This window comes from Antechinus flavipes, chromosome 5 (assembly GCF_016432865.1).
Source record: "Antechinus flavipes isolate AdamAnt ecotype Samford, QLD, Australia chromosome 5, AdamAnt_v2, whole genome shotgun sequence".
Classification (NCBI taxonomy): domain Eukaryota; kingdom Metazoa; phylum Chordata; class Mammalia; order Dasyuromorphia; family Dasyuridae; genus Antechinus; species Antechinus flavipes.
The window spans coordinates 172,929,590-172,947,760 of NC_067402.1; the positions used below are offsets into that span (position 1 = coordinate 172,929,590).

Here is an 18,171-nt window from a genome sequence, read left to right on the forward strand (position 1 = left end):
CCAAATAAAAATATGGATATAGATCTAATCTGTAGTTTACCATGACTATTCTAGAATGAAGTAGTACAGAAAAGTTATGATAGTTGGAAAATAAGCTCAGGTAAGGATTCCTACCTGTGATGCTAATAATATCTTAGGCTCTTCCCCCTCTAATTTTCTGCCACACTCTCATCCCAAGTCTTGTCTTCAGAAAAGCCAGCTGTGGAATAGAATTTGGCAAGTAAGATGCCAACATATTTTAATACACTAATAATTTTAATGAAAAATAGTTTAAAAAAAAAGTTAACCCAGCTCATATTCGTGGAAAGAATTTTTCAACTTAGTTTTTTTAAAATTTATATTCCAAATTCTCTTGTTACTCCTCTCCTTTGCTGAGAAAACAAGAAAAACAAAACCTATTACGAACATAGCTAAAGCCAAACAAACCTATTTTGGTCATGTAAAACACAAACCAACATAAACAGCAAAAAATGACTCTGTCTGTGCTGCAAGTGCACATCTCTTTGAAGTGGATAGTATGTTTCATTGTAAGTTTTCTTGAATTGTCATTTATGTCTTTTAAAATTGTTTATATTTATAATAATATAATGTTCTTGTATAAATTATTCTTTTGATACTGCTCAGTTCATTTTGCATCAGTTCATACACATGTTCTCTAGGTCCTATAAAATATACTATTCATGATTTCTTCCAGCACAATAGTAATACAGATTGAAAAGAATTTAAATTACAGTAGGAAGTAAATGATTTTTTTAATTAAATTTTTTTGTTTAATGATTTGTTGATTGAATTCTAAATTGGAAAAGCAGTTCCATCAACTATAACAAGCATCAAGATCAAATAACATCAATCAATAACCTTATTTGTGTTGCATTGTGATATTAATTATACCTAAATGCCAATGTCTGTTTCCTCACTATAGGAATATAACTTCTATGCCAGGACATCATCAACAGAAATAATATATCTTATGTTAAATACCTACAGAAAAAAAACTTTATTTAGAAAAAAGATAATGAGCTAGTAAATTAAGTTAATAAAGTATCTGAGGAAGAACCTTCACAGAAATTACTATCTTGTTATATTTGAGACACAAATCTTTTATGTAGCGTATTGCTCATTGTTTCTTAAGTGTCTGTACATGTAAAATCCTGTGTGTGTGTGGGGGAAATCCTGTGTAAAGAATGATTTGAAATCATGAATTATGGTAAATTTAATGAGCATATGTCTTGGTAATCCTGAGATTTGCGGTTTTGCTTTTGGAAACGCATAAGCTTTTTAGAGTTTTTTGAGGGTTTGTATATCGCAAAACTTTAGTGTCATAAATTTATGTTAATTATACCGATATAGTCCATATGGTATATTTGTATCATCCTCTCTCCTCATCCTTATTGCTATTTGCTGGTTTATATGTCACTCTCTTTAAACTTTCCATCTTTTTTCATCATCCTCAGGAACTTCAATATTTATTTTGTCAACCCTGTTATCATCTTGACCTCCTTAGCTTAAATGACCTGCTTCTCTATTCTATTTTAGCCACACACAATCTTTTGGGAATTACATGACCTCCTAAACTGAGAAATTTGAAATTCTGTTTCCCAATCTTAACCTTCTCTCCTTTCAATTCTCCTACTTTCTCCTACCAAATCTAATTTTCCTCATTTTCGTGATAGATAGATTCAAGGACAGATTCTGGAGGAAAAATAGAAGAGTTTTATGTAATCTGGAATGAAAAGTATTTTCTAAAACAAAATGAGATGAAGATGATAAGTAATACTAAGGATAGAAAATTAGTGTTCAAGCTATACTGAGGGAAATTGAAAGATTAAAAAAGAAACTTATAGTTGATGGGATGACTGAAGAGGAGGTTGCATTGTTTATCTCTAATTTTGCCTCTATAACTGTATAGGACAGAATCAAAATAACTAATAGGCAGCTGATACTTGTCAAGAGATGGGAGAATACCTATCTGTCCTTGATGAGTACAAATCTTTGGCCTATGTGAGCTGTATCTGAAGAAAATGAAAGGATTGGTGAATGTGTAGAGAAGTAGTAAAGAGATATAATGTAATGTAATATAGTGAGAAATTTCTTCTTAGAATTACATAGAAGTGAATAGGGATCTTCAAATAAAGATAGATAGATAAATTATCAGTTACTTGATAGAGAGCATTCTTATCCTACATATAGATTAGACTAAATGGCCTCTGTTTTCATTCCTTTTCTGATATACTATGTGACTGTAACCAAATTAACTTCTATTCCCTTCAAAATGCAGATTATAACAAAAAACTGAAATAAACTTCCTAAGAAAAATGCACTTGACAAATGTGCTTCATATTTGTTAACCTAGTTATTTTTTGAAAATGAATGCTTTCTGATAATTTGTTTGATTGGTTTTCTAAGTGTTTTTATATTGATGTACTGTGAAGTATTTATCAAACATAAATCGTGTCACCAAATACTTTTTCGAATTTTTTAGTGAGTTGATAATAGTCTTGAAAATTGAGGCATTCTCAGGCTAAAAGTCTTTTCCACTATTATGAAGCAATTTACTTGGGGATTAAAAATTAAAATTTGGTAATTACTTCATCCTGAGGCATTTTAGCATGATTTGCAAATTAATCTTTTAGGGAATTTAATTGCTAAATTAAATTTAATGATTTAATTCTACAGAAGGAAATTCAGCTTCTTATATAATATTTTTATATGTCGATGACAATTGAGTTAAAAGTAAATATTTATGTTGATATTTGATTTTCAGCCTAAAAATATTTATACATATTCTATGTTTTTGAAATAATGAGCATGACACATGAGTAAAAATTTTCTTTCAAACTACAAAGAAAACGCACTAGAATTTAGTAAGTTTTTCATTTAACATAGCTCTTTCAACTGGAAATTAATTTTAAAATTAAATTAAATCAGAGTAGATTAGACGAGCAGTCCTGTTTTATTTTTTATCTGTTGTAGTTTTAATTAGTTGAAAATATTTGAGAAATTATAGTTTTAGACTAGTACTTAAACATTAATACAATTTTTAGCTTCAAATACTTAACAGGATTATGCAGTACCATATTTGTTGGTATGCTAAAATTTATGTTTCTGGGAGAGATATGAGGTTAAACAAAAATGATCCTCTTAAAATACGACATGTTGCATCACTTAAAAACTCAGAAGAAAAAAACAGTAATTGTTATAAAAATAAGTTGTTAAACTATCTCTTAAATGTTTCCTTACTGTAGGATCATTATTTTCTTATTCTGTAATATTACCAAGAACATGAGTTAGTTCAGATGAATTATTGTATTAATTCAATGCCCATGATAAATTAGTATGACTAGTATATTTGTATATAGAAATTCCTGTATTTTTCTACAGCTTTCTGTTAAAACTATAATTGATTACTTCTGCCTGAAAAGTTATGCTATATTTCTCATAAGAGAACATAGATGCTTAATAAATATTTGAATGAATATGAAAGAAATGTTGAAAGGTATACTCTATTGGATATATCTAATTTATCTAATTATTTATCTAATAGCTCTTAATATTTCTGTGTTTTTGAATACATATTAAAATGAGCTTTTTGCCTTTTTGTCATTTTTTCCTCTTTGCTAGCATATAATTATTGGCCTGTTTTGACAATGTATTTAAAAAATACCCTCCATCTTATTAAGATAGGAAATATTCATTTTTTTCCTTCTCTAGCAAAGAATCGTGGCATTGCAATTCCTGTGGATTTGGACAGCCAAGTCAATACTCTTTTCATGAAGAGTCATTCCAATATGGTACAGAGAGCAGCTATGGGATGGAGAATGTCAGCTCGTAGTGGACCACGTTTTAAAGAAGCTTTGGGAGGGCCTGCATGGGATTATAGGAATATAATTGAAAAGTTACAGGTAAATATTTCACATTTGTTTTTTGTAGTGAGATAACACCATTCATGTTTGGCTTTGTTGTGCAAAATGGTATATAAAATGAACATGTTAGTAAGCAGTATAGATTAGTGAAAATTTAAATAGGGGATTGTTATAATCAAAGTGGTTCTATAGGAAGTTTGACTTAGTATCATCATGTACAACAGATTTTGTGGGAAAGGTAGAGGGGACAGAATCACTTCATCTCTTAGGAAATGCAATAATGAAAGTTTGACCTAATAAGAACCAATATTAAAGTGGTAGCACATGAGGTTGAAAAGGAGAATATAGATGCAAGTGATAGTTTAGAGAAAGATTTGATAGAAGAAACTGATAGAGTGGAAGGGAAGGGGAAGACAGATCTCAAAGATAACACTGAAGTTTTAGGCATGAGGTATTGGAAGAATTATGAAATTTAACACATTTACAGAATCATTAATTTTAAGTGGGAAAAATCATTAGTGGTCATCTAGTTCAACTCCCCTATTTGTAGTTTAGGAAATTGTAATGTGAAGAAGCTAAATGACTTCCTAGATCATATAAAAATGTAGGGCTGGAAGGAGTTTTAGATTTTACCTAGTCCAAAATTCTCATTTTATTTATGAGAAAACTGAAGCTAAATAATTTTCTAGGTCATAAAGGTAGTATTGAGTGTGATTTAAACTTAAGTGTGACCACAGAGCCATTGATCTTTTCACTTTTGTAGGGTCACTGGACCCAACTTCACTATAGCCACTTTCTACTATTCCCCCTAGGTGCCATTGTCCCATTTTTCTTTTCTAAGCCAAACCCTTTTGGGGAAAAATTCTGTCTACATAGGTACTCCTTCCTCCACCCTCATTTTTTTGTGGTAATCTGACCTCTGACTTCTACATCCATCTTCAACTGCTCTTTCCAAAGTTACCAATGTTCTCTTAATTGTAAAACCTTATGGCCTTTTTTCAGTCCTCATCATGAATTCAGAATTCATCTTGAATTCCTTTTGTCTACCTTTTCCTCTTGAATTTTCTCTTTTCTCTCTGGCTTCATGGATACTGTTTTCTTAGTTCTCTTCTCCTATCTGTCTATACACTTTTAGGATGATTAGTGTTGAGTATATAATAGAAAAACTCAAAAATCAATAGAAACAACCAGGAACAGACATAGTATAATGGGAAGTTATATGTAGACAACACAAATTAATTGGAAAAATTGGCTCAGAAATCTCCAAATTATTTGAAGAATTAGAAAAAGAAGACGGATTCAAGCAACAGATTAAGAGAATAGTTAATGGTACAACAATCCAAGGATGACTGAAATCCAAGAAAATTTAGGAAAATAGAAGAGTCTGTAAAATATGTTCAAAGAAAATTATGAAAGAAGACTTTCAAGAAATGGTGAAAAAAAAAAGCAACTGTACAAATTGGAAGGATCCACCGTATCTTAAAAAATAAGAGGAAACTCAAATTCAATTCTTTTACACTCAAATTCCATATCTAAAATGATAAGAAGTTGAGGGATATAAACATATCCTTAATAGAAGAATGTAAACATTTCTTAATAGAATAAAACAAACCTTCTAGCTAGAAAAGATATATATTTAAAATAATTTGCATGTCTCAAATCAAGAGAAAACAGTTTTTGGCAATGGGAAGAACCATCAGAGTACTGTATTTAAATCACTAAAAGATTTAGAAGGAGTGTTTTAGGAAAACAGAAAAAGGAAGGAAAAATAAGAGATGATAGAGGTAAAATAGAAAATAGAAAATCAAAGTCTGTGATAAAAGTGAAGTCCTTATAAAATAAATCTACATAATTAGTAGTATATTAATTTTAGTTGGGATACTTTTATTTGAATTAATATCAGATGTAATAAGAATAAAAAAGTTTGAATAAAATGAATAAAGAATGTACTGCTATGTGTAAATGAACTGTCTAAAATTTTAAAAAAATTTATAAAATGTATTGAAATCAAGTTTGCATGAAAAGATATTTAAGCCAGAGAAATTTAATTTGATCCGAACTGAAAGAGTAATCTAAAATGTACCATGATATTTATAAATTACAACAGGTGGGATATTGATAAAGATGAAGTCAAATTGAAAGCATTCAGAGATAGAAAAACCATATAATTTGCTAAAAAGTTATTTGAAAAAACAACATACTGTATGGACTATTTCATGACATAAAGAAAAATGATACATTACACAATTCCATTTATCTTTAAATTAAAGATAAGCTTGAGAAAGAAATTTATAGACATTATAGAATTCATGAATGCCCAAATGATTTTTGCCTGTGTCAGTATGGAGAATTTTCAGTGTAAGGATTCCCTGAATTGATGCAACTGGAAGATTGCAATCTATTTATGACTTAATAAATAAACTCTAGAGAAGCTGTAAGAGGCACAAGGGGCTTCAATGACTTGCTAGTTACTTGCTAGTGTCTAAAAGTGGAATATAAACCCAGATCTTCTTTGCCTAAAAATCTTTTTAGTGTAATACACAGTTGTAGATCATTAAAGACAACAGCATAAAACATCAAATGAAATATTTTTATAGCTTTTTATTGACAGAACATATGCATGGAAAATTTTTCAACATTGTCCCTTGCAATTACTTCTGTTCCAACTTTTCCCTTCCTTCCTTCGACCCCCTCCTCTAGATGGCAGGTAGTCTCACACATGTTAAACATGTTAAATACAATATATGTGTAAATATTTATACAATTTTTTTGTTGCACAAGAAAAATCTGATTTTGAAAGGTAAAAATAACCTGGGAAGAAAAACAAAAATGCAAGCAGTCCACATTCATTTCCCAGTGTTCTTTCTTTGGATGTAGCTGGTTCTGTTCATCACTGATCATTTGGAACTGAATTGGATCTTCTCATTGCCAAAGATAACCACTTCCATCAGTATTCATCCTCATACAGTACTGTTGTTGAAGTGTATAATGATCTCCTGGTTCTGCTCATTTCACTTAGCATCAGTTCACGTAAGTCTCTCCAAGCCTCTCTGTATTCATCCTGCTGGTCATTTCTTACAGAACAATACTATTCCATAACATCAAATGAAATATTTCTTTAATTTAATAATGAAATATTTTTTTTAAATTAAAAAATTAAATTATGTAATTTAGTATCATATCACAAATATTTGCCTGTTCTTACTAAATCTCTGAGCCAGTAGAAATTTATTAAGTAGTTAATAAAATACTAACTTTTGTGTTAAGTACTAGAGGTACAACAAAAAAACAAAAAGCAATAGTGGCCCTTGCCATCAAGGAACTCATATTCTAAAGGAGGGAGTTAGGAGGAGACAACATGTAAATACTTAGATATTTGTGGCAGCTGAACAGAGCAGTGGATAGAAGCTCAGTATTTAGAGTGCTAGACCTGGAGTCAGAAATACCAGAATTCAAATCTGACTTTAAATACTACCTGTGTGATCTTGGACAAATCATTTAATTTTTTCCTGAACAAAATTGAAGAAGGAAATGGCAAACCACTTCATTATCTTTGCCAACAAAATCCCATGGAACCGTAAATTAAATTGCTAAATTGCTAAAAATGCTTAATTAAAATGGTGAAAAGACATGACTTTGGAAAATGATCTGTCAGGGCCTAGTATACTGTGGTCCACAGGGATCATAAAGAATTGGACACAATTGAATAACAAAATATAAGATAATTTCACAGGGAAGATTCTAGCAGGAGTGAGAGGGAAGAGAAAGGTCTTCTGTAGGAGGATGAATTTGAACTGAGCCTTGAAGGAAGTAAGGAGGTGGGACTATGGAGGGAAAGCATTCTAGACATGAGTGACAACTTTAGAATGCTGTTGTCAATTTAATAAATCATACAAGACAGAAAATAATTTCTATATCAATATCATAGGCACATAGAAAATTTTTTGAAAAAAAAAAAGATAGCATTCATTCATGTTTTCAAACAATCAGAAAAAAAATTTCCTTAAAATGTTAAATAGGAAATATTTTTGGCAAAATGGTTGAGTAGCTTTTAGTGCTATAATTTCTCTATGTGAATAATTCAGTGAACAAAAATATATGCAAAGTCTACTTAAGGTTAACAATCACTTCTTAAATTTCATATTTAATGTTTTTTTTTTCTTAGTTCCCATCCTCCTTTGACTTTCAGCAGTATTTGACAGTATTAACTACTACTTCTTTCTGATTCTTTTTTTTTTTTCTGGCACCGCTCTTTCTTGATTCTCTTTTTGACAGTCTCTTCTTCTCAGTCTTTCTTGCCTGATCATCATCCATATCCTACCCCTTATTTGTGAGTAGCCTCTGCCCCAAATTCTCTTCTCTTCTTTCTCATACATGTTAAACATGTTAAATACAATATATGTGTAAATATTTATACAATTCTTTTGTTGTACAAGAAAAATCTGATTTTGAAAGGTAAAAATAGCCTGGGAAGAAAAACAAAAATGCAAGCAGTCCACATTCATTTCCCAGTGTTCTTTCTCTGGGTGTAGCTGGTTCTGTACATCACTGATGATCTCATAAACATCAGTGGATTCAGTTCTTGTGTCTCTGCTAGTGATTCCCAGGTTAATATATACCTAGTTCTAGTCCTCCTGAGCTCTTGTCTTATGTCACTGCGTGTTACACATTTCAAATGGATTTCCATTAGGCAAGACAGCAGGAATTTTTAAGGTGCTTGCTATATGCTATATGCTGAACTCTGAGAATACAAATAAAGGAATAAAAACAAAACAGTCCCTATCTTCAAGGAGTTTACATTTCAATAGGGAAAAGACAACACACAAGAGGAAACTGAAAAATAGAGGTGGAAGGGGAGATTCTCAAATGATGGGGACTGTATTGATATTTGGAAAATTTGAAACAAAGCAGGAGGAAAATGAAATGATCAGCCCAGCCCCTCCCTAAAATGTAGGCCCTGAGAATAATTCAGCTATAGAAGAAAGGGATCAGCATGGTGGAGGAATACTCCAGAATGAAAAGACCACAGGGTCCTTATTTTCCTAGCACCTAGAATAGTATCTGGCATGTATTGTGCCTTTAATAAAAGTTTGTTAAATTGAACCATGCTTTCTTATGCTGTAGGGTATGTGAGATGTGTCTTTCATTTGGGAATTTATTAGGAAACATATTTTTAAAGAGACTACCTTTTCCAAGTGATAGATATGCTTCCTAGGACAACATCTTGCCCTGGGAGAGGAGCATTATGACATGCCCCCCCAGATAAAGTAGCCAATATTCAGTGTGGTGGTGGTGTTGAGGAGAAGAGGTGCAGAAATAGAATATACTGGTTTTAAGAAGGTCAAGAGGTTAAGATAAGTGCAGGGGTAGGAGGATTAGGCCTCATTATTCATTGAACATTTTGCTGATGTTTTTTGATATTTAGTTTCCTCCATTGATTAATTTTTCTTTATTTCTTTGTTAAATTAGTACTAAATCATTTGAAAGATTTGTTTTATGATGCAGTTTGAGGTCTGGAAGTACTATTTCCCTTGATTCTTAGTTTTTTTAAAAAACATTCTCTTGAGGCAAAATTCATCTTTTTGTGTGTGTGTGTGCTATATATCCTTCTGTGCTGAAAACACGAAAAATTTAGCATAAGTCTTGAAGGACCATTTGTAATATGTTGAAAAATATGTATATCTAAACTCAAAGGTAACATTATTTGTAATGGGTGATATCCACTATTAATTTTACATAGTTTTAGAAATACTAGCTATAGCAATAAGAAAAGAAAAATAAGTTGAGGCATAAACATGAGAAAAGAGGAAATAAATTTATCAGGTTTTGCAATACAATGATTCTCTATTTAGAAAACCTGGAAGAATCATCAAGGACAGTAACTGAGAGATTAATAACTTCAGCAAAATAGCAGGATGCAACATGAATCTGTTAAAAATAATCAATATTTCCATATAGCCATAACAAAACTAGAAAGAAATGATAGGAAAATAAACCCCACTCAAAGTAGCTACAAAATGAATAAAATATCTGGAAATCAATCTACACAATCACACTCGGGATTTATGTAAACTTTTAAAAAAAACACTACTTCTTGAAAGAAAGACATAAAATTAAAAGTCATTGTCACATCTAGGACAATGTAAATATTATATTATTTAAATTTTTTCATAGATTTGTTGCCATATCAGATAATTACTAAGAGATTGCTTTATACCTATAAATATATGTATCTATAAAATAAATGAATTCATATGAAGCAAAAAAAACTTTAGAATTTGAAGGGAACACTAAAAAGTCATAAAAATGAAAGAGAAGTATTTTTAGACATGAAACTACATTATAAAGCAGTATTAATCACAACTGCAGTGTTTGGCACTGGTTAAAAAATAGTAAAATAAATGCCAGGAACAGAATAGCTAATCAAGACTCAGAAACACTCAAATTTAGTAATCTACTGTTATAGAATAGTTATTGTAACTTGTTCCAAAGGAGCTTATTATCTGCCTGGGGAAATAAAACTTAAATACTTTAAGTAATTTAAATGACAAAAGCCTGAATAAAATTCTTAGGCATAGTGTGTGGTACTGACTACTTTGGGGGTGTTGGTGTGTGCCTATTATTTTTGTGTGTCCTACACCTCGTAGAAAGGAAAGGAAATCTGAAGTTTCACCTACAATTTTTTTACTTCATTCCTTAGGATGTGGTAGGTTCTTTAGAGCAGCAATTTAGCCCAATGATGCAGGCTGAATTCTCAGTGTTGGTTGATGTACTATATAGCCCAGAACTTCTGTTTCCTGAGGGAAGTGATGCAAGAATAAGATGTGGTGCCTTCATGTCCAAGTAAGTGAAAGCATATGGGATTTAGTTAAAAAATTATTATATTAATTCTAAGTCTTGAGTATTATTATTTGGAAAATGTTCCCTGGTTTCTGTTTTTACTTTTTAATTCATAATTAATAAGATCGAAATTGCATAACATGCTTTAAATTTTTTCTTTGACAAAACCTCTGATTATTGGTAGAAAGAAGTCCTCATGAAGAAATTCCTTCCACTTGTATAGTTTGATACTTTGAAACTTAAAGTCTTTTAGAATTTCATGGAACATTGAGAGTTAAATGACTTGATCAGAGCAACAAAGTCAGTATGTGTCAGTCTTGAATTAATTTCAGGTCTCCATAACTTTAAGACTGATTCTCTATCAACTATACCACATTGCTTTAACTCATACTCCCAAAATAGTAATAAAATGAGTGTAAAACTAAATTGTGATGAAAGGTCAGGAAGAAATTTTTTTTAAATTAAATTTACCAGAATGTGGAATAAGTGCTTTATAAATGTATGTTCAGAAGTTGAACTGAATGTGCAAAGTGACTATCTTGATTGATTTTCAGTGTGATTATATCATGTGGCCTTTAAAATTTTCTTTATTATGTGTTATTAACCTAATATCCATAGTTTTATTCATTTTCTCATTTTGTTATGAATTTTAGGATATCCTCACAAGTAGTTTTTATATATTTTACCCTAAAATTTTACCTTTTAATGATGAGGGAAGAAAAACAACTTAAAAAAAATTTATACAAGACTTGCTTTATGCAGAGCTATTTGATAGATGCTTAGGTAGATAGAAAATTAATGTAAGACAGTTCCTGATCTTATGTTGCTTATAGGGATGATCATATAAGACAATGAAATGATAGCTACAATTCTCAACATTACATGGTAAATTCACAAGAGAGTTACAAAGCAAAGTACTATATACAATCCTAGAGGATAAAATGTTCTAGGATTGAATCACTCTCACTTATGTGTTGGAAAGGTTGTTTCCTATGACTTGAAGGTTTATATGTTCAAATCATTCTGGTTTAGTCACTTTGTTGCATTATGCATCAGTTTTTCTACCTATAAAATGGGAAGAATAATCTTCATAGGATCATCTTAAAGATTAATTTTATAAAGACAAATTATGAAATCAACATCCCATCACAAATACTAAAAATAACTACTATAGAAAGCTACTATTGTAGGGATTGAGGATGAGATATGAATTAATGGTAAAAATAATGTTTCAGGGTTAAAAAAACATAGCTTATTACTTAAATGTTGGAAAAGATTGTTATTTGGAGTTTGGTTTCATAGTTTTTAAAAATAGCTACCTGTTTGTTTTTTCTCAAGTATTAATATAACTATAGTTTATCCTTTGTTATTTCTATAAAGTTAGAGAAAATGTAGAGTCTAACTTGTAAGATTTATTATTATTTTATTTTATTTTTAAGGTTGATTAATCATACAAAGAAGCTCATGGAGAAAGAAGAAAAGCTCTGCATTAAAATTCTTCAGACACTACGAGAAATGTTAGAGAAGAAAGATAGCTTTGTGGAAGAGGTACCTATCGTCTTAGTGGTTAAAAATAAAATGACTCTCAGAGGATAGTAATTATCAATTATATTAAACTATTATAAAACTGTTGCATTACATAATAATTAATATCTTTTTCAGACCAGATATTTTGAGTAATAATATTTTTGTTATTTATAATTCAGTTGGTCCCACTTTGTTTTTAAAAGTAATGTAAGGTTTGAATGACATATAACTATTGTACATCATGATGCTTTGCATATTATAGATATTGCACATATATAGATGTGTTCAGTTCTCTGATTCAGCATGTATGATATTTTGAAATCTATGAATAACTTAGATGCATTATTAGATTTTAACCTCAATTCTGAGGTATTTGGGGATATGGTTCTTATCCAGTATTTATATTTTTGTATATTTTGATATTTTCTTTCAAATGTATATTTTGATGATAGTTCAAAATACTATTTTGTAATAGAAGAATTTGATAATAGTAAGTTTAAAAGTACTGAGGAAATATGTTGTAGTAGACAAAAGGTAATGCTTGGAGTCAGAGAAACCTGCATTTGAGGCCTACCTCTGACACACATATGTAAGATCACAGATTAATGTCTTAACTTCTCTGTGCCCCAACCAATTTTCTAAGAATATAAATTACATATGATTTGCTTATCTGCTTCCATGGAAGGAAGGAATTTCAGTCCCAGAAATTCCCTAAGCTGAAGAAATAACTCCTGGACCAGATTTCAAAATAAGTCAATGAGATAATCCAGCTACAACAGCAGTCAATCAGTCAATCAATAACTGATCAGTCAATAAGAAGTTAATAAGCTCCTACTAAGTGCTGAGTACTATGCTCAGCACTGAGGGTACAATGAATGACTAAAGGTAGTCCCATGATCTCAAGAAGTTCATGGTCTAGGTCATGTTTTCTACTCTATTTCTCTATAAACTATTGAAAGAGCCAAATTCCCTCTGCTTCCCTCACTCTAAGATGTCTTGTGACATAGTCTCAGAATGGAAGAATTGTGTTAGGTAGATAAAGACTCTTTCTTTGCCATTGGAATCTGATAGTCTCTCTCTCTCTCTCTCTCTCTCTCTCTCTCTCTCTCTCTCTCTCTCTCTCTCTCTCTCTCTCTCTCTCTCTCTCTCTCTCTCTCTCTCTCTCTCTCTCTATATATATATATATATATATATATATATATATATATCCAGTACTAGAAACTCATTTGCTGCCTTACAAACAATCCTGACATAGTATATTCTTAGAATGTTGTGCTGTTTTACTTTTGATTTTCTAGTTCTAATTTCAATAACCTATAAATATCCAGATCTTTGCCTTTCTTTTACTATGTGTCATCCCGTTAATTAACATAATACCTATTATGTGCCAGGCTCCGTACTGGGGATACAAAGAAAAGCAAAATAATGACTGCTCTCATGGAACTCACAATATAATGATGAGATTTAAAGACTCTTGGATTCTGTGTTGATAGCCAATAGTTCTTTCAGATAGTTTTTGAAATTTTTCTTCATATAAAGGGAAATTTTCTGAGATTGCTGTTGAAAAGGTAGAGAGTTAGTGAAGTGCATTTTATGGATTGTTCCTTGAGCACATTCCCACATTCCACTATGAGCTGAAGAACCAAAGAATAAAGAACCTATGCATTCGGTGTATATCTGTGGATTTTGTACTCTTTGCTTTCTTGAGACTTTCAATGATTTATTTCAATTTTTTTCATGTTCTATAGAAATTTTGTGTAATCCTTTTGTATTATTTCCTACATTTAGTACTTTTTTTTTTTTTAATCTTGTATTCTTCTGGGAGACCTGTGATCTTTATGTTATCTTTAGTAATCATATCTTCAAGATCAGTATCTTTTGCCTGTATAATAAGCATTTTTTTTTTTTTTTTGCTAAGGCAATTGGGATTAAGTGATTTGCTCAGGGTCATACAGCCTAGGAAGTATTAAGTGTCTGAGGCCAAATTTGAACTCAGGCCCTCCTGACTTCAGGGCTGTTGCTCTATTCACTGCACTACTTAGCTGCCCCGTTAGCATATTTTTTAATGTTATTATTAGTAGTAATAATTTTCTAGATTGTTCTTCATTTCTGTGTATTTGCCTTCTCATTCTATCATTAATCTCTATTGTTTCTTAGATAAGACTTGCCATCAAAATTTTTCTATTTTACCTATTACTTTTGTTATGTGGGCCATAAATTCTGTTGTCACAATTATCACTTCTCTTTTAAATCACTTAAGAAGAATGAGTTGCAATTCCATGTTCTTCTAAAACTCTAGAGGCCTCTGTTTCACCAAGTATTAGATCATTTTTTTTTTGTTTGTTTTGTAGTATTTATTTTTAGATGCCTGAACTTAGTTTTTAGATCTGTAGGACAGATTTCCTTCTATTAATATTTTACCTGCTTGTTTATCTGTTTATATTCAGTATTGAATTTTCTTCTACCTCAGATTTTTGGTAATTTCTAGGATTTTTTTTTTGTTTTTGCTTATTTTCCCCTATTTCATATATTCTGAGTGTCTTTTCTGATGGTAGTTTCCTTGGGGCCTGGGTGTCAGAGTGATTCATTCTTCTCTGACACTGAGCAATGCAGTATTTACCAGCCTAGATTTCTGTCACAAGTAACTTCTGGGGGGACAGAACTGGCTGCAGTTGATTGCTGAACTGTTTCCTTCAGGCTTAGTAAAGTATCACATAACCCATATACATGATGTTTGGTCCCTGTATGTCTGGTCCTATTCCCTCAGTTCTTTAGTTTTCTGATTTAGCACTAGCAATTTAGTGATCTGTCATACTGGAGTTATGGGCTTGATTTTTGAAGTTGGGGTGTTTTAGGCTTTGCAATGGGATTGATGAAATGTGCAATTGAGCTCTATTTCAAGCTTAGATGTTCTTGCTCCCTTTCTTCTCTTCCTTGATTCCCCTATAGAAAGATTTTTCATCACAGAACACTTTCTCCTCAAATTATATTATATTTATTCATGTCTTTAAATGTCATCTCTCCTAAAAAGAATATAATCTCCTTGAGGGTAATATTTACTCTTTGTTTTGGAATCCTTCTATGGTGTCTTATACATAGAAAATTCTTACCAAATACTTGAATTAATGAATGAAAAATCTCTGATGGAATTGCTAATGTATTATATGTTTGTTGTCAAAAAATCATCCTGATAAATTGAGAGTGGCTCATGTTGTGATTTGACTACATTTAAGAAGTTAATTTTTCCATAGCAACTCTCCAAAACCATCTGTTAACTTATAGATGGGTCATGATATTGCATTAATGGAAGTAGAATCCAAAAACTTCTTGATTCTTGATCTTAAAAATTTTTTTTTCCTTCAAACGATTTATTTACCTGATGTGAAAATCAATTTTGTAGTTTTTATCTTTTAAAGTTTAGATCCTGTAGAAAGCAAGACTGGGAAAATATATTTGAACCAGTAAATATTATTATTTTATATATTGAGAGGGATATAATTCATAGAACTACAGATGGAAATTAATATGTAATTTCCATTCCTCTGAATTGGTTAGGAGATTTTACCAGAGACCTTGACCATTTCCCTGTGTGGACAATATTAGGTTTGAGATAAATGTGAATTCGGATCTTAAGGATATACTTACTGATATAATAACTAGAGAATTCTGGAAGGATCAAGTAAGCTTAATTAGCAGCTAAAATGTCTTTCAGAATATTACCTGTGATTGCAAAGTATAAAGGTAATGTTTGGCTTAGATAATTAAAGAGAGTATTTCTCATTTCTGGTGGTATCCTCATCATCAAGGAGAATTTATTAAGTGCTGAAACAAAAACAATTTCATTCTAATGGGAGAGACAAAAATATGAATAATTAGTGATATGCGATAATATATATAGAATAGATGGAAGATCAGCTTAGAGAGGAATGTTCTAAAATCTGAGAGAATCAGATCAGATGTAGGAAGCTTTACTACAGAAGTCGATATTTTATTTGAGTCTTGAAGGAAACCAGGTAAGATTCTAAGCCTTCCAAGCATGGGAATCAGCTAACAGAAAAAGTGTAGAAGATAAGAGTTTTGTGTTCAAGGAACACCAATAGACTGATATGGTTGTATTATAGAATGTACTGAGGGAAATAAAGTGAAAGTAAAGATAGGAAGGGGACATATGGAAGAGATACTGTGAAGGTTGAAATGACAAGATTGGGTAACTGATTGGATATGTGGGATGAATGACAAAGAAGAATTGAAAATGACACTGAAGTTATGAACCTGGATAATTGAAGAATATAATCACAATAGTAATAGGAAAAATTAGAAGATGATAGGGTTTGGAGAAACAGATAAAAGTTCTATTTTAGGTATATTGAGTTTGAGAAGCCTAGGGAATATCCATTTCAAAATGTCCAATAAGCACTAGGTGATGTGACTCTGTATCTAGTAGAGAGACTAATGGTGGATATAGAGATCTGGGAATCATCTACAAAGAGACAATAATTAAGCCCTTAAGAATCAATGAGTTCACCAAGAGAGATTGTATAGAAATAAACGAGAAGTTTCATGACTTAGGACAGTGCCTTGGGGGACATCCATGGTTAGTAAGTTTAATGTGGAAAAAATCTATTAAAAGAATGAGAATGAGTTGTCACATAAATAGAAAAAAAAACTGAGAGAAAAGTGTTATTAAAACCCAGAGAGGCAGAGATGATCAACTCTGTCAAAGAATAGCCAGCTCTAGACTTAATCTTGAGAGTGACAATTTTTCCTGTTCATTTGTTTCAGTCATGACTTTTTGTAACTCCATTTGAGGTTTCTGGGCAACGATCCTGGAGTGGTTTGCCATTTCATTCTCCACTTCATTTTATAGATGAGAAAACTGAGGCAGACAGAGGTAAATAACTTGCCCAAGATAACATAACTAGGAAATGTCTGAAACTGGATTTGAATTCAGAAAGATGAGTCTTTTTGACTGCAGACTTAGTACGGTATTCACTGTGTTACTAAGCTATCAATAGTCAGTGTTAATAAGCTGTCAATAGTCAGAATACCTCCATTCAAATCCTTGATCTAAATTTATTATTTAATTATTTCACCATTTGGGGTTTCACTTTAAATACTTTTAAAAGAGTTGCTTAACTAGATAATTGGTAGTATCCCTTCTAGATGTAATCTTAAGATTTGCTATATGACCTTTAGGCAGATTGATTTACCAGTGAGAAAAGAATGTGTCTCAAGTAAGACTACAGCAAGAAAAGAAAGATACACTTTGTGAATTACTCAAAGACTTGGCTTTCATGAATGATCTGTGGGTTTGTGTGTTCATCTGATGTGTTGATCCACTAGGAAGGTAGTCAAGACAGGAAGTAAAAAAAATGAGAAATTGTGGTATGTTCATTTCTTCTTCCCACAGGCATTTCACATTGTGGCTGTGTATAGTACATATCCTTCCCATCCTTCAGGATTGTGATTGATTCAATGAAATTACAATTCCATGGTTACATGATGATCCAGGTATAGCTTAGCCTGTGAAACCAACAGAAGGAACTGAGAGTACACCTTTCTTTTCAGGAGTATGTTTGAGAGTCTCAGAAATAACAGTCAAAGCAACAGCTTCTCTTATAAATTCTCAGTATGCCAGGTGAATCACATAAACAGAAGATATTTTTCCGCTGTTTAATTTTTATTTTGATTGTTAAACATTTAATAAATCTTTATTGCCATTATCAGTAGTTTCTTCATATATTATTCTTTTCAGGTCTTAGTTTGAGATTTAAAAACTATACATCCATTTTGAATTTTATGTGGATTACTCCATCCTTAGTTTACATGTATTATTAGGGAAAAGAGCAAGAAAAAATATATTTTGTAAATAGGAACAACATGTATATTTGGGTGAAACCAATTATATTGCAATTTAATCATAATTCAGATACATCAAAGA

General features: G+C 31.3%; 1 protein-coding gene across 1 annotated transcript in view; it reads left to right on the forward strand.

Moving 5' to 3' along the window:
• Nucleotides 1-18,171, forward strand: part of ITPR2 (inositol 1,4,5-trisphosphate receptor type 2) — a 521,149-nt gene that overhangs the window by 297,830 nt on the left and 205,148 nt on the right. Inside the window, exons 35-37 of the mRNA XM_051963211.1 lie at nucleotides 3,712-3,902; nucleotides 10,564-10,706; nucleotides 12,143-12,251. Coding sequence (XP_051819171.1) covers nucleotides 3,712-3,902; nucleotides 10,564-10,706; nucleotides 12,143-12,251 — 443 coding nt within the window. The remainder of the gene's footprint in view (nucleotides 1-3,711; nucleotides 3,903-10,563; nucleotides 10,707-12,142; nucleotides 12,252-18,171) is intronic.